Here is a 26604-nt window from a genome sequence, read left to right on the forward strand (position 1 = left end):
CAATTGGAGAATTTGGGCAGGACAGGCTCATGAGCCAGAAGGGCTGTATGTCTAAATTATAAATTTAAAATATTTAATTTAAATTTCAATGTAAACTGATAGAGTGGAGAACAAGAGAGACTAATGTTGGAGTCAACTTAAAAAAGGTAAAGCACATGGAATCTCTGGGAGAAGGCAGTTAACATTTGTTACTGCCAGACAAGTGGGAGATCGAATTTTGAATGCTAAAAATGCAGAATTGAAATGATTGAATTTCTGGTTTTGCTAACTTCAGTGTTGACTGAGGAAGAGAGCGCTACCTAGTGGGAGGTTGACGTGCCATTTCTTAAATTTATTTTGGGTTTCACTGGAACATATTCAGTAATTGCAGAAAAGAGATCAGCATGGGAATGGAGAAAGAGAAGTTTATGGCCCAATTGGTTGCAGTTCAGCTTTGTTTGTCCTTTCTAGCAAATGCAGAAGGGGCTAAATAACACAGAGCTTTTTACCAAAATGTTTACAACATTGCTATGCAAAGGGATTGTGATAGTACAGATTCTATCACCAATGTGTATATGTACATATGTATAGATGGTAGTGTAGGATGACTGTGATTGGCTCAGAGTGTAGCCACACCTACTGGCAGGTCTTAAAGGATTGCTCTGAGCCAGACCAGGTCATTCTGGACTGGTTGACCTATTTGTGATATGCTCCAGTCTTTTAGTTAATAAAAGCCTTGGTTTGGATCAACAAGTCTTTAGTTCTTTCGACGCGCACAACAGGGATTCTGTGAAAAGAAGCATGACATTTACCTGGTAAAAGATTGGAAAACTTTAGGATGCAATAAAAGTACAGATGTGTAGTGCGTGTGAAAGAACCAAAGACTTGTTGATCCAAACCAAGGCTTTTATTAACTAAAAGACTGGAGCACGTCACAAGTAGGTCACCCAATCCAGAATGACCTGGTCTGGCTAGGAGCAATCCTTTAAGACGTGCCAGTAGGCGTGGCTACACTCTCAGCCAATCACAGTCATCCTACACTACCATCTGTACATATACACATTGGTGACAGAATCTGTACTATCACAGGATGTTCTGTGGAAGAATTGGCCAAGGCCTAGTATTCAGGTGCAGCAACCCATTGGGATGTTATATGAACATTTATTCATGCAAAAGAAAGGAGCTTCTACTTCAGTGACATTCCATCATAAATGGAGTAAAACACAAAAGATTGCAGACACTGTGTTTGAAGTAAAAATAATACTGGAGAGACTCAGAAGGTCAAACAGCATACTTTATATAGCAAAGATATGTTTATCTCTGCTATTTAAAATATGCTGTTTGACCTGCTGAGTGTCTCCAGTATTGTGCATTTTACTCCCATCATAGGTGGTATTGGTCTAATTGAAGATAGAATGCTAATGCATTGGATGAAGTTCAGATTAAGTTCAATGAGCTCTCAACTGAAATGGTTGAGTTATAAGGAATATTTAGGTAGAGCTATCTTTTATCAGTAGGAGTTTAAACAGAAAGTGAGAGATGTCTTGTTGAAATATATGACCCCCTTATAAAGAGAGGATGTTTTATTTTGGGAAAGTATCCAGAATTAGGATTCACTCTTTAATAATAGATCTTCTTCTTTGGCTTGGCTTCGCGGACAAAGATTTATAGAGGGGGTAAATGTCCACGTCAGATGATTGTCCATTTAACACTAAGATGAGACGATTTTTTTTCTCAGTTATGAATCTTTGAAATTCTCATTCTCAGATGATGGTGGAGAAGAATCTTTGAATATTTCTATGGCCATGGTAGGTACTCGAGAAGCAAGGAGGTGAAACGTTATGAGGAATGTGAAGTTAAGTGTATAGTCGGATCAGTTAGATTATTGAATGCTGATGTGGTCTTCAGGGACTGAGCATCTTCTCATCACCTACCTTAAGGGATGTTTTTTTTAAATATATTGGCGGCTTTCCCAAGATATTGATAGGTATAGATGAAGTCAGTGGGGGCGACGGTTTGAACGATGTCCTGAGCTGTATTCATAAATCTCTATGATTTTTTTGTGGTCTTGAGCAGAGCAGTTCCCCTTGAGTTTAAAAACATAAACTTCTGGATTCAGACAGTTTCTTTACTGATATTATCAGATAGTTAAATATACCTCTCATTGGAAAAAGAAGATGCCCTTTCATTGTAGCTTTATATTCCTCTATACCCTATACTTTATCTAGTCACACTATACTATGCACTCTTTGACTGACTGGAACACTGAACCCTGCACTTCTGTTCTATTATTGGACAACCTGATGTATTTAATAGGTGTTGAACTTGCCTAGATAACACGCAAAAAAAAAGCTTTTCACTCTATCTCAGGACACATGACAATGAACAATTCAATAAAGTTGAAACTCAATGAACTTGAAAATTCCTATGTTCCTTCCATGGGGATTATGGTAGAAATTTGACAGAAAAAAATAGCAGAATTTAATCATTTGTATGCCAAGAGTTTGAGAGCATCTTATTGTATTTTTATGCATTGACCTATTTTATGCTGGTGAAGGAATTACATGGTCTCCTCTATAACTGCTCATACAGGGAATTACTGGAATGCTGCTTCATTTAACACCGAGTCCTCCTACCTCCATTTCCCAACATTCCATGGGGAGCTCAGTGCGGACATCACATTTTTCTTCAAAACGACTGCTTCCTCAGGTGTTTTCCTGGAGAATCTTGGAATAAAGGACTTCATAAGGATTGAGCTAAATTGTAAGTGTCATGTCACAATAGAAGAATTCGGGGTTAAAATCTGTGTTGAAAGCAAGGCCCTGGGTGCATGTAGCTCTAGATCATTGATTTTCAAACTTTTTCTTTCCACTCACATACCACCTTAAATAATCCCTATGCCACAGTTGCTCTGTGATTAGTAAGGAATTACTTAAGGTGGTATGTGAGTGGGGAAAAAGGGTTGGGAACCACCACTCTAGACCCAATTGTTACTGAAATATTTTGCTTGAGAAAAATTGTCATTTGCCCATTTCCTTTGGAGTTATGAAACTGTGCACATATTGAGTCTGTTAGGTATGATTAAAATTGTGGTTTCAAACTTTTTTTTTCCACTCACATACCACTTTAAGTAATCCCTTACTAATCACAGAGCACCTATGGACCAGGAATTACTTCAGTATCAATTGGTATGTGAATGGAAAGAAAAAGTATGAAAAACACACACCTAGGACAAGAGGGCACAACTTCAGGATTGAAGGATGTCTGTTTAGAACAAAAATGAGCTGGATTTTCTTCAATCAGAGGGAGGTAAACCTGTGGAATTTGTTGCACTGGCAGTTGTGGAGGCCAGGTCATTGGGTACATTTAAGACAGAGATTGAAATGTTCTTGATTTGTCGGGGCATCGGAAGTTATGGGGAGAAGGCCTGGCTAAGGGCCCATGGGGAAATGAATCAGCTCATGATTAAATAGTAGGACAGACTCAATGGGATGAATAGTCTATTTCTGCTCCTATGAATTCTGGCCCGTGCAACATTTGTTTTGTATCAACAGTTTTCTAGTCTTAATGTAAAATGTAATATTTTTTATCATTGTGTGTTAATTGATTAACTGTTGGACAGAAAGTAGTGTCTGGTATTTAAGAACACTGAACCCATTGAGCAATAAACTGATAGTTAATGCCTCACCAATAAATCTCTCTGATTCAGAATAGGAGCAATTGAAATTGTTTGAATTTTATTGGTCTTCCTGTTCTGTTGAACTTTCTGATCAAGTTACTCAGAAATAAGCAATTTCTTGATTCAATCAGTTCGGGTTTCATCAGGACCACTTAGCTCGTGGCCTCATCGCAATCTTATTGGTGTGGGAGATAACTGTGTCCATCACTCACTGAAGTTTCAGACATTCTTCTTGTTCAGCTGATTTTCCAGCTAGCTAATGCCAGAAAAATGAGCAAAGAATTGGTCGAGGGTAGAAACAGTCAGTCAACGTTTTGAAGTCTGCAGCTTTTGTGTTACCCTCGTACCAGATAAATGTCTAACTAATGGTGCCCATCTTGAGATGCTACCCAGTCCATGGAGATCTGGCCCAATATTTACACAGCCACCTACACAGAACTGTTCTTAAATATTGGTCCACAGTGTCGTTGCTAGGAGATCTGTTACTAAGGGAATTAATGACCATCCAGACAAGAGATAGCAGTTTTCTTTTATTTTATAAATTGAGAATAAAAATAAAACCCTATTAGTGTTTTTTTTTAAAGAAAGTAGGAGTATTTTGATTCTTGTCAAAGTCAATGATTTGTTAATGAAAAAGCACAGGAATCTAATGTACATTTTCCCAACACAAAAAAGCAAATATTACAAATAATCTTATCTCAGTAATTGGCATCATTGTTGATTGTCATCATTCACACTGAAAAAACAAAAAAAAATTAATGTCAATGTTAAATAGTTGCCTTCCGGTGATTAGATCATAATCTGGATGGATTTCCATCTTGCTGATATGTAACAGCATGCCCGATTGAGACGAGGTTTGTATTTGTCATACACAGAGGATTAAGAGGCAATATAATTGTGCGAAGATTAATAACATTGATAGGGTAGATACAAAAAATAATTACATCCAGAACAAGGAGGCATAACCTTCACCAGGAAAGAAGTCATTCGAGAAGGCGACTCACCACTGTCTTCTCAACATCTATTACCTTTATGAGGGATACCCAGAGGTTTCAAAATGAATAAACAAACAAAATGATCCCACTAGAACTCGAGGCATTTATAAACACACCTCCCTGATACTATTCCCACATCCCCCTCACTGACTCAAAGTCCCAGACTATCATTGGGGGGTGACTATAAAATGTCAGTCTGTTTCATTTTAGCACCCGTTATTCAGCCAAATGGATCCCCAATGGGCAGATGAACTTACCATTGATGCCCTCACATGTGGCCATACAAATAAATTGAGTAAAGCAATGTTGAGGGCATTGAGTCCTCTTGAGTCCTAGTTTCAATACCTGGGAACCCTTCAGCCAGTCTTGAGTCAGTCTCCAGCAGATTGCAGCCTGGTGTGAGTCCTTTGACTGCAGTCACCAAGACCCCACAGCTTGTATGGGTTCCTCATCTCGAGTCACCAAAATCTCACCACCTGTTTGTTCTTCAATCTTGAGAGCCCCTCACTGGTCCAGAGCCATGATCACCATCTTGTACGGTCATCTTCTCTGCTTTTCCTTCTCAAATGGTGGGTGGTTTCCCCGTTTTCTGCTGCCCTGCACCAGTGCAAGTCTGTTCTGCCTGTTAAGGTTTTCCTAGCTACTCATTTGCCATCATGCTACTTTTCCAGTTATTCCTCAAACTATTTGTGTTGAAATTGCTAACACCTTTTTATATCTGATCATCTAGCTCCAATGGAAGTGCTCTTCTCCTTTGATGTGGGCAACGGTCCATCTGAGATCACTGTGAAGTCCTCCACACACTTGAACAACAATCAGTGGCATTACGTGAGAGTCGAGCGAAACATCAAGGAGGCATCCCTCCAAGTGGATCAGCTGCCAAGAAAGATTCAGGAGGCCCCAGCTGATGGACACATCCACTTGCAGCTCAACAGCCAACTCTTTGTCGGTAGGGACCTTTAATTGTTGTATATCAACACAAGAACAGGTCACTGTACAGCTCATCAACATTCCATAGAACAGCACAAAAACTGTGCTGAACTGTTATTCTGGAAGTCTCATTGATCTGCACTTGGTTCATAGCCCTCCATAACCCTCCCATTCATCTATCTGTCCAAACTTTTCTCAGGGATATATGTTGTTTAGTTGTGCACTAGAATCAAAGGTGGAAAGTCATGTTGACTTGGATACGTCACAGCGTTCAATTATTCTAATTTACTTCTGTTTCCCTCATAGTACTTGGAACTCTTGCTAAATCCAGACTATTGCCATGCCTAGTGACAGGTGATCTAGATGCCTCTTTGTATCAAACCTGGCTCATCCATTGCAGTGGGCAGGATTTACTGATAAAGTCAGTAGTCCCACAGCCCAGTATTGTCAGCAAGTTCATGACTTGGTGCTTGGACATGCCAATGTGGCACTCCAAAAACCTGCTGATGGATTCCATTGGTATACTCCCCCACTGCACTCCACAAGGAGTCTGTTCTGGAGTGTATACTGGGTAACCAACACACGATTCCTGCACCAGGTTGGAATGGCCTGCTGTTGGACTCACCATTATACAAGCCCATTTGTTTTAGCAGAGTCCGCTTGACCACAAGAAGGAAAGGTACAAATATTACTTCTGCTTGCATCATGAGTTCAATTACACCGGACAATGAAAGATTGCTTCCTTAAAGCTTTTGGGTGTATTTTATGGATTTTGGGCTGCTGATCATGAAAATCACCTTAAAAATTTCCTATTAAGTACCTTTTTTTTAATTTAACCTATTTTTGTTATTTCCTGTCATATTTTAAGTCTACTTCAAGCAAATAAATTCATTTTCTGCATTCGCACCTGTACTTCTTCCCTGCTGATCTTGGTGCGGTCATGATGAACATGGCAAAAGGTTTCACCAGGACATTGCAATCATGGAAAGGCGGTATCAGGGCAACTGGAATCCATCAATGCTGGCTGATTATTGTTGGACACGAGATGCTGAGTACAAAGGTAAATGAGCGACAAAACATTTTTTAGGTCAGTTGAACTAACGCAATGTGTCAGCATCATTATGTGATTAAACATGTCAAATTCAATAAAAGTTAATTTAATGTTTCTCCAACTTCCTAAGTGATATAGCAAACCTGAAATGATCTTTGTGTTCAACTTGAAGATGTCCATCATAATCCCCAATCTTTATTCAGGAAGCAAACCTTTTGAAAAGAATTGTTGTCCAGTGTAATTGTCAAGTGTTTTTTCCAAGTTATTATTCATTTTTTTTATTTCATATTTAATAGTTTTTTAAGGGTTGAAAATAAATATTGGCGGCATGATCAATCAAAAAAATTGGTACGCAATAAACAAACGTGCTAGGAAAACTCACCAGGTCATGGAGCATCTATAGGGTTTAAAGGTTAACCAAAATTTTGGGACTGGGCCCTTCGTCAGGTCTAATAATAAAAAAAGCCAGGCAGACACCTGAATGAAAAGGTGGAGGGAGACGGAGAGGCCAGAAGAAGGGATGGGGAGGAGTATATGTGAACAGCTAAAAAGTCATAGGTGGGTGCAGGAAGGAGGGTAGAAGAGAAAAAAAAAGCTAAGAAGTGATTTGAGGGAGAGGGCAGCTCTCTGATCAGAGACGGAATTGAAGGGGTTGGGGAACTGGAAGAAAGGAGAAATAGGAATAAGGAAAGTGAGAGGTACAGGGGAGGGTATTAACAGAAATCAGAGAAGTCGACATTAATGCGTCTGGTTGGAGTCGGCTGAGATAGAATACAAGGTGAAATGGGGATGTCTGTTCCTCAGCAGCATCAAGGTAGGGCTCGATCTGGCATAATCATGTGATGCAAGTGCCTCATGCCAAGCCTTGACATTGTGTAAACATTTGCTTAAACTGTTGCGAAGGAGTGAAACATCAAAGTTGAAGACACAGTGAATGTACTAAAAATACCTAGAAATGCTGGAGGAACTCAGCTAGTCTCCCAGCATCCATAGGAGGTAAAGATATATAACCAATGTTTCAGGCCTGACCCCCTTCTTCAAGGTATAAGTAAAAAATAGGAAGGTGACTGAATAAAGATTGGAGAGGGAAAGGGGGAAGAAGAGCGGGGGGAGGACTCCAGACCAACGAAAGGTGTTAATTGGATATGATATGAGGAAAGGTGAGAATCAATTTTGGCTCTGTGAAAGGAGACAGAGGGAAGGGGGAAAGAGATAGTGCATGCTGGGGGAAAGGCGACAGGGGAAGAATGGGGGGGGAATTTTATGGAAACTGGGGAAGTTAATCTTAATAACATCCAGTTGGAGGGTGCCCAGACAGAAGACTAAGTGTTGATCCTTCAATTTGTGGGTATTCTCAGTCTGGCAGTGGATGAGACTATAGACAGACATGTCAGGAAGGTAATGGGACATGGTATTAAAATGCATGGCCACTGGGATATCCACACTCTTGCCAATAACTTGCAGCATGCTCTCAACCAAGAAGTATTAATTCAAAAGCATTTTGAATCAGGGCTAGAAACAATGTGGAGCCACTGAGAATCTGAGTCGTGAAAATTGGTATTGGGTTTATAGGAATCAGTGTCTTTGCACTGAAACTATGAAGATACTTCACTATGACAGTGAGAGGCAGTAGATCTGAGGCAGAGTGAAGCAGATGCTAAGAACCCCTTGCAACAGTCTCCAGAGTCAATCTCGCTGCATTACCTGCTGAGTTTCTTCAGCATTTTTGTGTTTTACTACTTAAATATTGGAAACGATCATCCATGGAAAGATAAACAGACTTAACAATTCAGATTGAATGTATTTGAATTAAATTATTTTTGTCACATGTACCAAGGTATAGTGAGAAGCTTTGTTTTGTGTGCTCTCCAGACAGATCAGCCTCTCCTTGGGTACAACAGGCAGAGGGTGGGAAGAAACACTGGCACAGTGATTCAAGATTCAATTTATTGTCATTTAATAAAAGAAATGTCATATTACACAACATTTCCTTTTTTGTCTGCTGTAACGCAGACAGATTTGCCTTTGACAGAAATTGCTTGAAGTTCCCCTTACAGTCAGAGAAACAAAAGAGTTACAGAATGTCCGTGGATTCGCCTCCAGTGCTCCCACAGACCCTGCAGCCACACGATGTCCAGTCCAAACCATTAGCAATCCAAGCTCCAGATCCGAACCTCCGAAATGATTTGGAAATCTTCAGTGTCCTCAGCCCCCTCTTGCATCCCAGTTTCAATACCTGGTACTCTTACAGCCAGTCTCCAGCACCGATGCCTGGTGTGTGTCCCTTGACCGCAGTCTCCAGTAGGCTACAGTCTCCTGAAATCACCAACACCCGTCTGTGTGTTCTCAGCTGCAATACCCTCATTGATCAGTGCCCTTGGTCACTGCCCTGTGTGTCGTCTCCTCTGCTTCCTCTTCTCAGATAAGGGGTGGCCTCTGTTTTCTCATGCCTTGTGCCAGTCCTCTGCTTTCCCAGATTCTATAACCCCTCATGGTTGTTGTCGATCAAAGACACCACCATTTTGGGCACAGAACCTGTGGTTGCTGGATTTTAAATAAAACCACTATTGGCTCCTTTAACAGACCATTTAAAGTCTTTACAGAGGTGACTTCAGTCGGCTGGGCAGTTGGGCCCCACGGGAGTGCCGTGTTTCCAGTCCCTGCTCTCCGCTGGTCTGCACCAGCAACAGTGTTGCCGTTAAAGCAGCTCTGGCAGTGCCACCATTTTCATCCATTTGATGTAGTTGACAATGATATAGCTGACAGAGGTGAAGCTTCACAGCTCCTGTAATCAATGTTCCCTCTAAGTTTTAGTGGTCAGGGCGCACACAAATCTTCAGTTGTGCAATTTATTTTCCCCTGTGACAAAAGTATGTGTGCATTGAATGCTTGAACAAATGTACACTTTTTTGGGATATTTTATTTAAAAAATTTTAGACCCTGCATGCAGTCAAATACAAAAATTAAAAAAATACTAAATAAATATGTAGACAAATTTAGGCTGCATGATGGTTATAACCCAAACCCTCTGTTATATCTCTGGAGTTATTTGGGAGGCTTCTTAAATAACATAGAGATGCAAGATTCAAATAACAGAAGAGTCTTTACTTACTGATGTCTTCCACCATCTCAGGAAACTGTTCACACACATATACATATATATTGCAGTTAATAAAGTGAGAAGGGGGTATTCTTATACGGTTACAAAAAAGTTCACAATTTCCTGACTATATAATATCCCTCCTTAAGATAAAGAAAAATTCAGTGTTCTTTATCACTTTCTTTCCAGTGCAACTTAAGTAACTGAACTTGTACACCAGTTTATTTACACAAATATTTTTAAATACTTCTTATCGGTATCGCACTGGTGGCAGTGTGTGGCTTCACCATCTTGTGGATTTGGCTGCGACCATTGGGCTCTGTGTTGCTGGTACACATGTAGGTGACGTAGCTTGTTGTGCTTCACCTGACAACTGCCGTGTAGATGTTTCGGTATTAGTGGTTGTAGTCTCTTCACTTGATATCTCACTTGATATTGGTGTTGCACGCATTGTTGGTATTAAAGCTTTCTGTTTCAACACATCTTGAGTCGGCTGGATGTGAATTCAATTCTTACTGAGCTGATTGCTAGTCTATCTCAACAATATATGATCTTGGTGTCTCAGCTTCTCTGATTACCTTTACTGGGGTCCATGTTTTCAAGATCGGCTCTTGAATATGCACATGCTGCCATCTGAAGAGTTCTGGCAATGTTTGTTCTAAAGCTGATGGTCCTTCTTCTTGCGTGTCAGCCAGTTTTCTTCTGGTTTCCTCCTGGTCTTCTGGAGGGTGTATTTTGCTTGGCAGAATTGTTTTATATCTCCTGCTATTTAGAAGTTCTGCCAGGGACTTCATGTCAGCCCTTAAAGGTGTTGCTTGTAATGATAGAAGAACTAGGTGTGGGTCTTTTATTTTGCGACAACTAACTAGTGTGCATTTCATGGTTTGCACTTGTCTTTCAATGAACCTATGACATTTGGGGTAGTATGGGGACGATGTAGTGATAACAAACCCATACTCTGCAGCCAGTTTTCTGAATTATTGTGATGTAAACTATGTTCCATTGTCAGATATTACTTGCTTGGGCATTCCTTGTTCAGCAAGGAGTGCTCTCATTTCTGAGGTGGTAGTTGATGCTCTCAGGTCTTTCACCATTTTGACGAATGGAAACTCAGAGTAGTAACAGGCTACTATAAATACCACTCTTTATTCTCAGTGAACGAGTCTGCTCCTACTGTGTGCTATGGCCTGGTAGGTATTTCTGTGGAAATTATTTCCTCTTTTTGTTGTGTGTTTCTGTACTTTTGTCATATTTGACACAGCTGACTTCGCTCTGAGTTTGCATTTCTCCATTCCCATGTGACCTTTATGTATTTTCTGGAGAATCTCTTTCTGCATTGTTTCAGGTATAATCAGTCTTGATCCAGCCAGCAGAACACCATTCTCCAATGATATATCATCTCTGATAGACCAATATTGACGATTTGAAGGCTGTATCTGCTTTATCCTCTCTGGCCATCCTTGTATTACTTGTTGAGAAACCATTTGCAAGAGATATCATTCTTACTGGTTTCTTCTCTGATCTGGCTTAGTTTATTACTAGTCACACTGACGAGAAGATGTATCTTGATCTTCATGTTTTCCATTTCATTTTTCATTTGGGGAAAGTCGTGACAAGGTATTAACAAGCACCATCTCTTTGCCTGGTATGTATTTTAAGTCGAAGTCATAGCATTATAGTTATAGAAGTAATCTCTGCAGTCTGGCTGGTGCCTTGTTTAGATTCTTTCTCTGGACATGTTCCAGTGGGCAATGATCCCTTTCCACTATAAACTTTCTTCCATATAGAAACTTGTGAAAATTTTCACTTCAGTAAACGACCACCAACAGCTCTCTCTCTCAATATTTGCATATCTGGTCTCCGCTGTTGTCTGTGCTTTTGAGGCAAAAGCTATTCAATGTACCATCTTTTGGACACCCTTTTATTATGTTCTATAGGAACATCTGGCAGTAGAATATGAGTGGAAGGATGATGCATTGTGATCCAGGTTCCAGCTTCAACATTAGGTTAAATATCGTAGGTTGGTTTTGGATTGTCCTCTGTATTTGGATCCTTGTGTGCAAGTCACTTCCTTCTTTCATCTCACCCAACATCTTGTGAAGGTGTATGGAATCCATGTCCAGTATCTGGGTGTCCTCATTGTTATTTCCTTTTATGTGGTGGATCTTCTTCTGGTCTTTTTTTTTTCCCTGGTATTACTGTTTTCTTCATACCAGACTTGTACATCTTTGCCCAGTGGTTTGCTCTACCACAGGCTCTACATTCTGAACTGTATGCCGGACATTTGTTTCAGTCATCGAAGGGGTGTTTTCTGCCGCACTTCCTGCAGATCTTGGGAGTTTATACTTTGCTTATTATGTTCTTAATAGCATTAACCTTTCCTTCTCTTTGCTGTGGGTGGGTCTGCATAGATAGGGATTTCATTTGTGTCCTCGTGGCTTCGAAGACTCTGGCTGTGTCTATAGCTTCCTTTCCAATAAGAGACTTTTGTACTTCGGGATGGGCACAAACTAATCTTTCCTTTATATTCTTAAATCTGCATTTTGCAGAAACAATTTTTAGTTTAGTATTAGTTTACCAATAGTCTCTTGCATCAAGCCTTGAAATTCATAGCATTTAATTCTATGGTTAGACCTGGGTTCAAGGTGAGAAGCAAACTTTGCAAATATCTGCTCTGGATCATTTTTCTCCACCTCTGTAAGCTCCCAGCCATTAAATAAGTCAAACCTTCACTCCCCTGTCCAGAGAAGTTTATAACTGACCTTCTCCTCTGCTGTTGCATTTTTAAAATAGCTTTTGAATGTTAAATTGCACTTCTGCTGAAACCTTTTAAACCAGGGGTGTCAAACTCAAATTCACGGAGGGCCAAAATTAAAAACTTGGACTAAGTCGAGGGCCGAACTAAATATTTATTGAAAATTTTCAACAACATCTGCATGTTTTCTCTTCTTTCAACATATGTAATGTTAAACTTTTTCTTATTAAAATAAATGTTTAATAATAGTTTTGGATAAACTCTTTCCAGAAGCATTAACAAATTAGAAATAAAATATTCAATAAATCATATTTCTCTATAGAGGATTTGTCAAATGTTGCTAGTGTGCTGTCGAATAGTAAAATCTGAGGGCTATTGAGAATGTGGGAAAATAACATGATTCCTGAAACAATCAAATGGGTGACTGATTGTGGGCATGAACTCTAGCAGGGTTATTTGCCATGCCCTTTTTCCATTGGTACAGATATCCTTTGATTGACACACTTTTCAAGTTTTATGCCTAATGAGCTTGTATCCAGGTGCAGGACCATTTTTAACCAGGAATATATTTATCACTGTGACATGAAACTATTGGAAGATCGTTTTATCCTGAGATGAAAGTTCAAAATACTTACTCAGGCCTGTGTGCGGGAGGGCGGGGTTTGCGGGCGATGGGTTGGACAACGACGGTGCCGGGGCATCGGCTCTCGCTGCAGGGCGGCATCTCGGCGGATCAGCGGCCCTGTCACCGTGAGTCGCGGGTCGGCCTGCAGCAGGGAGGGGGAGTGGGCAACGGTCCTGGCGAGGTCAGGCCCCCCCTGAGTTTCTGCCGGACCCCCCTTGACCTGCTGAGTTTCTCCCGGACCCCCCTTGACCTGCTGAGTTTCTGCCGGACCCCCCTTGACCTGCTGAGTTTCTCGCGGACCCCCCTTGACCTGCTGAGTTTCTCCTGGACCTCCCTTGACCTGCTGAGTTTCTCCCTGATCCCCCTTTGACCTACTGAGTTTCTCCCGGACCTCCCTTGACCTGCTGAGTTTCTCCCGGACCCCCTTTTCTTTCCGTACCGGTGTCCCAGGACCTTTCCAGGGCAGTCTCCTTGCTCAGGACCGCGCTGGGATACCGGTCAGCGGTGAAGGAGCAGGTGAGCGCGGCTAATCCCGAACCAGCCCACGCCATTCCCGAGATTGGCGGGGGATTCCACCCTACCTGCCCGACCAGCCTTGCTCTCCACGTGTACTCCGGGCACCTGCCGCTGGTCCGGTGGGAAGGCGCGGGGCGGCCGGTGCCCCCATCGCCCGGCAGGGAGCCCCAATCTTCCCTCCAGTGTCCCGACTCCATCTGCAGCTCCAAGAAACGCTGTGCCACTGGGGTTCTGGGCGCTGGGAAGCGGCCTTGGCTTCCCCTGACACCGGCCAGGCCGCGCTGCGGTGGGGGGGTGGGCGGGGGGACACGACAACATGTTTATAAAACCACCCACCACTACTTTTCAAGGACCAGGATTTTTCTCTCTCTCACCCTGGGACACAGCGGTTACTGTGCATACGCTATACTGGCGCGGCGGCCAGCGGGCCACCTCTAATACATTTTTGATATGATCTTGCGGGCCAAATATAATTATATCGCGAGCCAAATTTGGCCCGCGGGCCAGAGTTTGACATGTGTGTTTTAAACAATTCTACAATGTCTTCAGCCTCCCCGTCCATCACTGGGTGAACTGCTGTTGCTCCAGCCATTTTTTTTCCCAGTAATTTTTTTTCTTCTTCCCCAACATATTTCAGTGGCTGACAATCAATTGTATGGCTTTATTCTTGTTCTCTTATTCTGCTGCGACCATGTTATATCTCTAGCATTACTTGGAGGCTTCTTAAATACCTGAAGAGATCCAAGATTCAAATAGCAAAAGAGACTTTATTTACTGATGTCTTCCACCATCTCAGGAAACTGTTCACACACACATACGTATAACATATGCCCCACAGTGGTGCACTGCAGTTACTACAGTGAGAAGGGTGTATTCTTACGCAGTTACAAAATAGTTCACATTATCCTGATTATCCTCCAAATGCCCGCTAACTGAAAAGACCCTGAAAAAAGGATGTGAGAAGAGTAAAAGAAGAAAAAAGAAAAAAAGTGGAAAGTTGCTTCTTTGGAGAAGTTTAACGTGGACTCAAAAACTATAAGAAGGTCAACTAAAGATTTACACCAGTTATGTAGATGAGGCACCTATATCATTTTTAGGTGCCATTCGTATGCCGAAGAGTACTCATGACAATTTATCATCCCATTTAGGTCCCTGCAGATGCATTAAAAGGGCCAATTTCAAATGCCTGTGGAACTTTCTACTAGTCTGTTTGATTGTGGATAGTACGCAGCTGTGTGGTGCCACTTGGTTCCAAGCAGGGTGGCCATTGCTGACCACAGGCTTGACATGAATTGGGCACCCCTATCAGACCTGATGGGTGCTGGCAGACCAAAACGTGCTATAGAGACTGAAATTAGGCCACTGGTACAGATGTTGGCAGTTATGTCCGCCAGTGGAATCGCCTCTGACCACCACATGGCCCGATCCGCTATAATGAGAAGAAAAGGGAACCACATGACACCAGCAGGGGGCCTACAATGTCTAAAACATGGTCAAACCTCCATTATGTCAGCTCAAAAGATTGTAGTGGGGCTTTCTTGGGTTGCTGGACTCTGGATGTCTGTCAACAAATGCATGTCTTCACCCAATTGGTGACCAGTTTTCAAAGACCATGCCACACAAATCCGTTGGCTACCATCTGGACAGTCATTCTGATCGTTTGATGTGCCAGCCCGTGTATCGTGTCAAATGCCTGCTGCTTCCAGGCCACCGGAACGAATGGGCGAGGGCAACCTGTAGATATGTCACACAGGAGTTTGAGCTTCCCTGGGCCTACCGGAATTTCTTCCAGCTGCAGGTTTGATTCTCCTGTTCCGTAACACAGAATTTTTTCAGCTGCCTGTTGTGCTTTTGCAAGCACAACATAGTCCACCCCTTGAGCTAAGGTCTCCATGGATTGTATGGCTGGGCGAGACCGCACATCTGCCACTATGTTGGCCTTTCCTGAGATGTGTCTGATGGCTGTCGTGAACTCAGAATTACATGATGTCTCTGTTGTGAGCCGACCATGGATCTGATACCTTAGTGAAGGCAAATGGTCTGTAAAAAGCCATGAAATGCCTGCCTTCCAGAAAGTATCTGAAAGGTCTGATAGCTAAGTATAGTGCCAACAATCCTTGATCAAAACCACTGCACTTGAGTTATGGTACTCATAGGTGTTTGCTAAAGAATGCAAATGGTTTTCAATGCCCATCGATGTATTGTTCAAGTACCCCTTCTTCTGCCATTGGACACATCCACTGTCAGGGCTGCGGAGACATCCATTCATGGGTGGACCAGCAATACAGCCTTAGCCAGTTCATGGCCTTCTTGAATATTGTCGATGATTCTTTGTCCCAAGTGACATCGTTCCCTTGCCTGACACCAGGGAGAAATTGGGGCGAATGAAGTGAGCCGCTGATGACAGAAACCGTCGATAAAAGTTCATCATTCCAATGAACTCCTGGAGACGTTTAACCGTGCAGGGTTTAGCGAATGCCTGGATTGACTCAACCTTTGCTGGTAGTGACTTTGCTCCATGTTTGTCAATTCTATGCCCCAGAAAGCCTATGGTCGCTAACCCGAATTGACACTTGGCAGGGTTAATAGTCAGTCCAAACTCATTTAAATAAATGAAAACCTTACGCAGGTGGGATATATGTTCCTGAGGACTCTGACTAGCGATAGTACATCCTAGCGATAAGTATGTCATCTAGGTATATGAAGCTAAAGTGGAGATCATGTCCCACTCTGTCCATTATAGGTTGGAAAGTCTGCATGACATTCTTGAGCCCAAAAGGCATTCTTCTGAATTCAAAAAGGTGGAAGGGGGTAATAACTATTTTTGGAATGTCATCCAGGTGAACCAGGTCCACCTTGGAAAAGGTGCGGTCTCCCTACAGCTTGGATGCAAAGTCCTGTAAATGCAATACTGTGTAGAGATCCAGTGCGGAAACCTCATTTAACTGTGGTAATCACCACAGGGTCTCCACCACCTTGGGTGGAGCGGGAAGGCCCAGGGGCTAATGGACCGTTGTACAATACCCATGTACTTCATCCTTTCAAACTCCTCTTTGGTCAGCCAAAGTTTATCCGGAGGGAGCTTGCGAGCTTGGGCATGCAGCAGTGGCCTTTCGGTTGGTATGTGGTGCTGTGCCCCAGGTTTCGGCATCGCTGAGGTGACTTGCAGCATAATTATTGTAGGGAATTCCGCCAACAACCTGGTGAATTCATTCTCTGAAGGAGAACAGAGTCTAAAAGTGGGGCTGGCAGCTTGGCCTCACCTAGGGCGATGGTCTGGAAAGTGTTGGTATAAATGAGCCTTTGTCCCTTTAAATCAACTAGCAGGCCACGCGCTCTGAGAAAATCAGCTCCCAATAGCAGTTGTGTGACCACGCTCAATGTGAGCATCCACCTGAACTTAGTATCACCGAACTGAAGCGGGATCCTATGTGCCAAATGTCTGGATAGCACTGCAGTTTGCAGCTTTCAATGATGGCCCAGGTTTCTGTTACAGGCGTCTCACACCCCAAAGGGGGAAGCATGCTGATCTCAGTCCCTGTCCCTATCAAGAAACACTAGCCAGAATGTCTATTCCATTCATAAAGGGCTGTCTAATGGCTGGCATTTTCCCTGAGACACTAATGGAAGTCAGCAGCAATGAGCTTCTGCACCCCATCGTTGATGGTAGAAACTCCAATGGGTGCTGTCTTCATCCCATTTTCTCCTGGTGGTCTGACAACAGATTTGATCGACCCTGCTGCTGGTCTAATGCTGGAGTTACGCAGTGCTGCTGCTGTGAGCAGGATCTGGTGACCTGTCCAACAGACGTGATACTTTCTTGCTTAGCCCACCATAGAATGTCAGCATGGGCCATGACTCATCAACCAGCAGCATGTGGATATCTTCTGGCAACTGCTCCAAGAAAGCCTGCTCAAACATGAGGCAGGCCCTATGCCCTTCTGTTACAGCCAGCATTTCATTCATGAGCATGGAAGCAGTCCTGTCTCCTAAGCCATCCAAGTGAAGTATACATAGTGAGAGGCTATAGATATAGATGAGAAGACTCTTGAGCACCATGTACTTGCCCCCCTCCAGTTGCTGCTGCAGAAACTCAGCAAGCCATCTCTTGATCCATGTTGCTTTCTACATAATAGTACCACGTGGAATCAGATGTTATCTCCCCCAACTGGAATTGAGCTCTGCTTGGTCAAACCATACACAGGGTGTGATGTCCAAAATATTGGTAAGTTTCAGAGCCACAGCATGCATTAAGGATATAAACAGAGTGGAGAGAGTGCAGAGAAGGTTTACCAGAATGTTGCCTGGGTTTAAGCATCTGGAGTATGGGGAGAGATTGGACAGATTGGGTCTTTATTCTTTGGAGCGTAGAAGGTTGAGAGGGGATTTGATAGAAGTATTTAAGATTATGAAAGGGATAGACAGAGTGGATGTGGATAGACTATTTCCGTTAAGAGGAGGAAAGATTAAAACAAGAGGACATGAGTTAAGAATTAACGGGCAGAGGTTTAGAGGTAACATGAGGGGGAACTTCTTTACTCAGAGAGTGGTAGCTGTGTGGAATCATCTTCCGGGAGAAATAGTGGCGGCGGAGTCAATTGTATTATTTAAGAAAAGGTTGGACAGGTCTATGGATGAGAAGAAGATGGAGGGTTATGGGCATTGTGCAGGGAGGTGGGACTAGAAAGGGGTGTTTGGTTCGGTGCGGACTAGAAGGGCCTAATGGCCTGTTTCCGTGCTGTAATTGTTATGTTATTAAAGAATTTTTTTTTCATGTGAGGGTCACCAACATATTGAGCTGTTATAGACATTGGTGTACACATTGTCAAGTTGATGACTACACAGAGCAGCCACTGTGAAGTCATAGTGCAACACTGATCCATCCAGGCTTGCATGCTTGGCTTATTTTCATCACTGCTTCTGTCACATGGACAGGAAGTGCCATCATCAGTGATGTCATCATCTCAGATTAAAAACCTGTGTTGGCAACTGGCCAATTTCTTGCATTTTCAACAACATTTCTGCCATTTTGGGAGCTAGTTTGCTTGGTAAGTGGGTCACCAGTCTCCATATTTGCAGAAATATGTTGTACTTATTTCTTAGGCTTAAGTGTTTTTTTCAAGGGAGACACCATTATTCATTTCTGCATTTTAGCGTGCCATATCTAGATGGGAGTCAGACTTCCAACTAACTGCAATATACCTTCTGGACACTGCCAATGTAATTTTAACAAATTCAACTTGATATGTAGATAATTTCAATTTTGGTCTTATCCCCATTATATTTCCCATTAAAAAAACAATTCTGGATTTTGTAGAAATGGAATTCCAATATTCAGTTCTTTAAAAAATTCCTAAATCCACCCAAACAAGTCTCACTTTGGAACATGTCCAAGTCAAGTGTAAAAAAATGTCTATCTCCTTGCCACATCTAAAACATTTATCTGATACATTTGACTTTAACTTACTTAATTTCTGTGGCGTGGATACAACTGATGCAAAAAATATTTTATTGTACTAATTCATACCTTACATTTATTGTATTTGTCATACTGTCCTTATATAAATCAGACCAGTTTTGCTCATCAATACTTACATTTAATTCTGATTCCCATCTATGTCTAGACTTATGAACCCCTTGTTTCGGGGCTCGTATTTGAAGTAAGAAATACATTGCAGGAGTGAATTTCTTTGTGTCTCCCTTTTGAATCACTCTCCTCATCACTACACTTTGATAAAAATGTTGTTGGCCCTCAATTTTTTTCCCTTGTGTATGCTCTTAATTGAAAGTATCAGAAGATTGTGTTATTAAGGATTCCATATTTCTAATTGTTCAAATGACACAAGTTGCCCCTGCTCATAATAATCCTCAATATTTCTGATACTTTTACAAGACCAAGTCTCTAAAATTTTATTCCCCATTGTAAAAGGAATAAGCCTGTTTTGAATCAGAGGTGTTTTAGGAGATAGACCTCCCCCCCCACCCCCCAACTTTTGTACCAAATGTCAATTATATGTTTTAACAAGCGGGGCTTCTTTCTCAACAGATATTAATTTTGCTTCCCATTTTCATATAAAATTTTCTGCTATTCTCTCTCCTATTTTTCTATTTCTGTTTTCAAACATGCAGGTTTGTCTCCTTACTCAAAAAAAGGGAGTATCTGGGCTGCTCGTCAATAATTTTTAAAATTTGGGAGCTGTGACTGTCCTACATCATATTTCCATGTTAATTTTTCTATGCAGACTCTTTACATCTTACCCTTCTAAAGGAATTTTTATGACATTTATTTAACTCCTGAAAAAAACCTATTCATGTTTGAAATAGGTACTGAACTCTTGGAAATTTATTCATTTTGACACAATTAACTCTTCCAACTTGCGTTCCAACTTGCTCACAGCTAAGAGTGAACAGTGCCTGTGATCTATTTAATATTTTCCCTTTATCTGGGTGGATTTCCTTTGGGTTTTCCAGTTTCCTGCCGTATCCAAAAGATGTTCATGTTTATTGGTACATGTACAAAGATACACTATGAATATTCATTTAGCTAGTAGTCTGGCTAGTCAACCCATACATAGTACAACACCAAAAATACAATTCAAAGTTCAGTTACAGAGAGAAAGATATCAGTTAGTCCAGGGCAAAGGCAACAATATTGTGCAAATGTAATGTTCAGTCATGTGACACCAGGAAAGAAACTGTCCTTGAATCTGGTGGTGCATTATCACAGACCCCTGAATCTCCTTCCTGAAGAGGGGAAGAGAGTGTGTCTGGGGTGGGATGAGCCTTTCAACATGTTGGGTGCTTTTCTGGAGCAGTGGGAAATATTGGGTGATACTTGTACAATCAGGTGACAACAAACTTGACTTGATTCTTTACCTACTTTGCTTAGCTAGTCTGCCTTGGGTGTGACACAGCAATGTGATCAACTCTTTACTACCCTGTGAACTGATGGAGCAAGCCATTCAATTGTTTGCTAACTGCTGCAGTGATAAAGAGCTAGAGTCTGAATCCAGCAGTTCATCATTAACTTCTCAAGGGTCATTAAGCACAGGCATGCCTCTGATGTTGACAACCTGAAAAAACAAGGCATTAATGAGGCCAAATTTAGAGTGCGGTCTACAGTTCTGGACACTGAATTATAGGAAGGATATCAACAAGGTAGAGAGAGTGCAGAGAAGATTTACGAAAATGTTTCCTGGGTTTCAGCATCTAGATTACCAAGAAAGATTGAGCAAATTAGATCTTTATTCTTTGGAATTTAGAAGATTGAAAGGGGATTTGAAGAGGTATTTAAGATTATGAGAGTGATAGATAGAGTTGATATGGATCGGCTTTTTCCATTGAGAGGAGAGATTGAAACAGGAGGTCATGAGTTAAGGGGCAAAAGTTGAGAAGTAACATGATGTAGAACTTCTTTACTCAGAGAATGGTGGCTGTGTGGAATGAGCTTCTGGGAGAAGTAGTGACGATAGGGTCAATTTTGTCATTTAAGGAAAAATTGGATAGGTACATGGATGGGAGGAGAATGAAAGGTTATGGGCAGGGTGCAGGTAGGTGGGACTAGAGGAGACTACTTAGTTCGGTGTGGATTAGAAGGGCCAAAATGGCCAGTTTCTGTGCTGTAATTGTTATATGGTTATATAAAAAGATGAGAATCTGAAATGAAACTGGAAACACTGGAAATACTCAATGAGTAAGACAACCTTGCCAAACATGTGAAGGCTTAGAATGTTTGCAGAAGAGATTTGCAAGTGCAGGAAAGAGGGATAATATTTACTGAGATTGATAACAAAAGCTGGGCTTGGTCTCTCTCAAAGAGAAAAGATGACAAAGGGATCTGTTTGAGGCACAGTAAAACCTCTGCTATCTGGAATTCAAGCAACCAACAGCCTCAAGCAATCAACAAAAAATTAAGGAAAATAATATTAAAAATTGAAATAAATAAGAATAAAATAAAAGGAAAAATATTCATAAGTTTAAAATTGTAAAACTAAATGTTCACTGAAGTAACATATAAACCTTTGGTGAAGATGGGAGCAAATAATCAGCCAGGTGGAGGCCCTTGGTCATGCTTTCCTCGTAGCAGCTGTTTGAATAAAGTTGTGTGAAATGGCAATGATGTTACTTAGGATGAGGAGCTGATTGATGCCATTCACTTTTGAAGTGACTCTCTCAAAGTGCCTCCTTATCTCTGCTAAGTTGCCCTGGTCAGAGGCTTTATCTGTAAACTTGGGGAAGGTTGGGGTTAATGTTTATCTTTCGAGCAACTCCCTGGAGGGGAAGGAACCTGCAGATGCAGCGATGGCCAAATGTTTTCAAAGAGTGTGGCAGAAAATAAAGTAAAATGCTTTAAGGTTTATATATTCATGCAAGTGAACTTTGTCCAGTGAAAGTACAGTGTAGTTTTTTTTGTCTTTTTTATTTTAAACTGTTTATTCTTAATGCACATGCATTAGTTTGGCATTGCAAAAATAAGTATCAAACAACCAGAAAACACACTTATCTGGGATCTACCAATCCCAATGGGTGCCAGATACCAGGGGTTTTACTCTATTTAAAATTGTACAGGTTCAGATGGTGTAGATGTTTGAATGTTGTTCCCCCCCTTGGCTCAAATAACATCAGTGAGACCAAGAATCAAAGATGATGATTGTCAAAAGAACCAAGATGAGGGGAAGAACATTTTTATGCAGTGAGCAATTAGGTTCTGGAATGAACTATGGAGGCAAATGCAATCATGGCATTGAAAAATAAACTAGATGGTCCCTGAATGGAAAGGAAAACATTAATCATTTTTTGATTTTTTTTTTCTATACATGTAATTAATACACAATGTATAAAACAATAAGAATTTAAATTTAAGAGAGTTTCAATCATTACATGATGATTATAACCTCTCCCTTCCTGCCCATACCCTCCCTCCCTAAACCCCTATAGTGTCATCAATGACCACCCGCAGACACGAAGCAAGCAGTCAAAGGATTTATTAATCAGAAAACCCAGGCATGCCTCTACATGCTACTGGCTCACATGCAAGGCACTTATGAGGGAGGAGACCAGGGCTCTCGGCCTTTATTAGGGGATTTAATGGGGAGGGGCTACAGGTACAGAAGGTGGACCAGCTTGCTCAGCCCAGTGAGGTCATGCTCACACTATTGTGTTCCACTATAAACCCCCCACCTCCAAATAAAATTATATATATATATATAAATATACTAATATAAAATAAAGAAGAAAAAGAAAATAGCTGCATGGATTCCTCGGAGAATCATTTTCCAACACACAGGACCTCAACAAGGTTTATATGATTAATTTCGGGAAGAAGATTAACGCAGGTCTAGGTCTCAAGAGGCTGGAAGAACACCACTACATATGTATACCTCAAATGTGCATATACAGGCTCCAAATGTGTAAATATATATATATAGTTATTTCTCAAATTATATGTAATGTGGAAAACATGTACTCTATTGGGAAATTTTTAAATTTATTTAAATGAAATTTTAAATTTAGACATACAGCATGGTAGCAGGCCCTTTCAGCCCACGAGCCCATGCCGCTTAATTACACCCAATTGACCTACAATCCTCGTACTTTTTTAAAGGTGAGAGGAAACCGGTGTGTCCTTACAAACAGCACTGGATTTGAACCATGGTCGCTGGCGCTGTAACAGCGCTGGGCTAACCACTGTGCTAACATGCCACCCCATCAACTGCTTGCATGCTGAAACCTTCATATGATTCTCTGACCTGAAAGAAACCACTTGAAAAGTGGGAGGCCTGCAAAGATTGACTTGGAAGTTTGAGCTCAGTAGCCGGCAACGTGAGCAATATAGCAGTGGCCTTGTTGCAAATCTGAAATATGTTTCGTTGATTTCTATTGGTTTAGATTCTCGGTAAGTGAGTGTGAATTAATTTTTCTTCCATTTCCTCTATTTTTCACTGACTGCTGAGAATTATTTCTTCACTATTTGATAAAAATATTTATTTTAAAAACATCAAATTTGGAAGCATTCATGTTACTATACACACATATATAAATAAATAAATAAATAGATAAATAAATAAATAAATAGATATATATATATATATGTACGTATATGTATGTATTATATATATATATATGTGTGTGTGTGTGTGTGTATGTATTATATATATATGTGTGTATTATATATATATGTGTGTATTATAGATATATATATATGTGTGTGTGTATTTTATATATATATATATATATGTGTGTGTGTGTGTATTATAGATATATATAATATGTGTGTGTGTGTGTGTGTGTGTGTGTGTGTGTGTATATTATATATAAGCGGCAGACGATGCCGCTTTAGTTGCCCATTCAGAGCCAGCTCTTCAGCGCTTGACGTCCTGCTTTGCGGAAACTGCCAAAATGTTTGGCCTGGAAGTCAGCCTGAAGAAAACTGAGGTCCTCCATCAGCCAGCTCCCCACCATGATTACCAGCCTCCCCACATCTCCATCGGGCACACAAAACTCAAAACGGTCAACCAGTTTACCTATCTCGGCTGCACCATTTCATCAGATGCAAGGATCGACAATGAGATAGACAACAGACTCGCCAAGGCAAATAGCGCCTTTGGAAGACTACACAAAAGAGTCTGGAAAAACAACCAACTGAAAAACCTCACAAAGATAAGCGTATACAGAGCCGTTGTCATACCCACACTCCTGTTCGGCTCCGAATCATGGGTCCTCTACCGGCACCACCTACGGCTCCTAGAACGCTTCCACCAGCGTTGTCTCCGCTCCATCCTCAACATCCATTGGAGCGCTTACATCCCTAACGTCGAAGTACTCGAGATGGCAGAGGTCGACAGCATCGAGTCCACGCTGCTGAAGATCCAGCTGCGCTGGATGGGTCACGTCTCCAGAATGGAGGACCATCGCCTTCCCAAGATCGTGTTATATGGCGAGCTCTCCACTGGCCACCGTGACAGAGGTGCACCAAAGAAAAGGTACAAGGACTGCCTAAAGAAATCTCTTGGTGCCTGCCACATTGACCACCGCCAGTGGGCTGATAACGCCTCAAACCGTGCATCTTGGCGCCTCACAGTTTGGCGGGCAGCAACCTCCTTTGAAGAAGACCGCAGAGCCCACCTCACTGACAAAAGGCAAAGGAGGAAAAACCCAACACCCAACCCCAACCAACCAATTTTCCCCTGCAACCGCTGCAATCGTGTCTGCCTGTCCCGCATCGGACTTGTCAGCCACAAACGAGCCTGCAGCTGACGCGGACTTTTTACCCCCTCCATAAATCTTCGTCCGCGAAGCCAAGCCAAAGAATATATATATATATATAAAATTGCCTAAATCTTACCAATTATCCAACACCTTCATGGAAATATAAGGAAGTTCATCTGGATTCTCCAACATCATTACATTAAGAGATATTTAGTTGTGAGTTTAATCCCTTTCCTGCCTGATATGCAAGTTGAATTGTGAGAATATTCCAATTTATTACAAATCTCACACCACAATAATTATACATTTCAATGATGATGCCCTTAAATTGATTTGAATTAATTAACTGAAATGTTTAGTTTTATGAAGCCTGTGCTTAATAACACTTGGTGTATTACTTCGGAATGAAGTCGCACAGAAATTTTACTTTAAAAATTGTATCTGTGAATCACAGATGTCAATGTACCATTAGTGTGATTTATGAAAAAAAATTATTCTATATTAAGTTACTTTCATCAATCATTCTGTTTAGGTAAAACTAGAAATGTTATTCACAGAATCCCTCAGCCAAGAATATTCGCAGGCAGATGAAAGGGCAAATCACAGTAATCAAAACTTGCTATCTCTCACACTCATATCAGTATTCAGTCAGAGCTCACAAGAGAAATGTCACCAGCAAAGTCTCTTCCCATTATAATGTTGCTGTTATGGAAATATATCACCCATTTCTTCATCGTGCAACTGCGGGATCTGGGTCCAAGATAGTGGTGCTTTTGTACGGCAGCGGCCACGAGGGGTTGCAAACTCTGGTGAAGTAGTGGACTGGCATAGGGTACCAGAAAATTGGGAAACAACCCCCCCCCCCCCTGCACTGGCCCTGCTGTTTTGAGAAGGAGAAGCAGAGGAAATGACTCCTGGGATGGTGACCACAGTGGTGAACAGTCACAGGGGATGCCTTGCCTCTATTTTCAATTGGTCGATTTTGAAGTGGGTGATGAGACCAGGTGACAAACACAGGTAGTCATGCAGATGGGGTAAGGGCAAACACAGGTAGTCATGCAGATGGGGTAAGGGGATCCTGATGGGTTCATGCATATCCTGTGCCACTTAAGAGGGGCTTGCATGCCGATCTGATGCATGAATTTAAAGTTCTCATTGCAACCCCTAATGCTTCCCTCCACTTTCTATGGCTGTGGGCTGAGATCCATAGGAGTCTGAGGGTATGTTGCATTGTCCTCAAGCCCATCCATAATCTTTATGATCGCCATTCACCTGATATTCATATCTATTCATAGCTCTTTCTGTGATAGGGTTCAGAACAGAGCATCTATTCCAGAAACTTTGTTTGGATGAGCAAGTGGTGTGGCCTGCCTATGTTCCTGTGGCCTCAAATGATGGGATATTTGCCTGAGGGAGGACAGTGATCTTGGTGTGCATATCTTTCCAAAAATGGCAAGCATCACAATGCATTGAAAAGATGTTCCCAACACTGCTTCTACAAGTTCATTTGAAGGATTAAGGCAGTACCTCAATAGCATGGAATGTTGAGGTTCAAAATGGCAGTTCATCCCCTTCAGATGGGATGAGATTAAATCTTGGCCTTTCATTATGAACTGAAGTAAGTGATTGCTCAGAATTAGGGCTCAGGTGTGTTGCTCAGGTGTGTTGATATCAAGAAGATGGTCTCATGACTAGCAGAATTAACTTAAATAATCTGTTTCCCCTCAGTCCCTATAGTTCTTACAGAACCAAGTTTGGACTTCCAT

At 41.6% G+C, this 26604-nt stretch overlaps 1 protein-coding gene and 1 long non-coding RNA gene across 14 annotated transcripts in view; both read left to right on the forward strand.

The window, feature by feature from the left end:
• LOC138761898 (contactin-associated protein-like 5) overlaps positions 1-26604 on the forward strand; it is a 1131905-nt gene that overhangs the window by 866473 nt on the left and 238828 nt on the right. For all 13 annotated transcript variants that reach the window (XM_069934835.1, XM_069934832.1, XM_069934834.1 and 10 more), the window contains 2 exons: positions 2572-2742; positions 5384-5602. In XM_069934835.1, coding sequence (XP_069790936.1) covers positions 2572-2742; positions 5384-5602 — 390 coding nt within the window. The remainder of the gene's footprint in view (positions 1-2571; positions 2743-5383; positions 5603-26604) is intronic.
• LOC138761900 (uncharacterized) lies at positions 18566-26413 on the forward strand. The gene is made up of 3 exons (XR_011356578.1): positions 18566-18678; positions 23235-23525; positions 26149-26413. It is a non-coding gene; the product is annotated as an uncharacterized lncRNA (long non-coding RNA).

This window comes from Narcine bancroftii, chromosome 4, assembly GCF_036971445.1.
Source record: "Narcine bancroftii isolate sNarBan1 chromosome 4, sNarBan1.hap1, whole genome shotgun sequence".
Taxonomy (NCBI): domain Eukaryota; kingdom Metazoa; phylum Chordata; class Chondrichthyes; order Torpediniformes; family Narcinidae; genus Narcine; species Narcine bancroftii.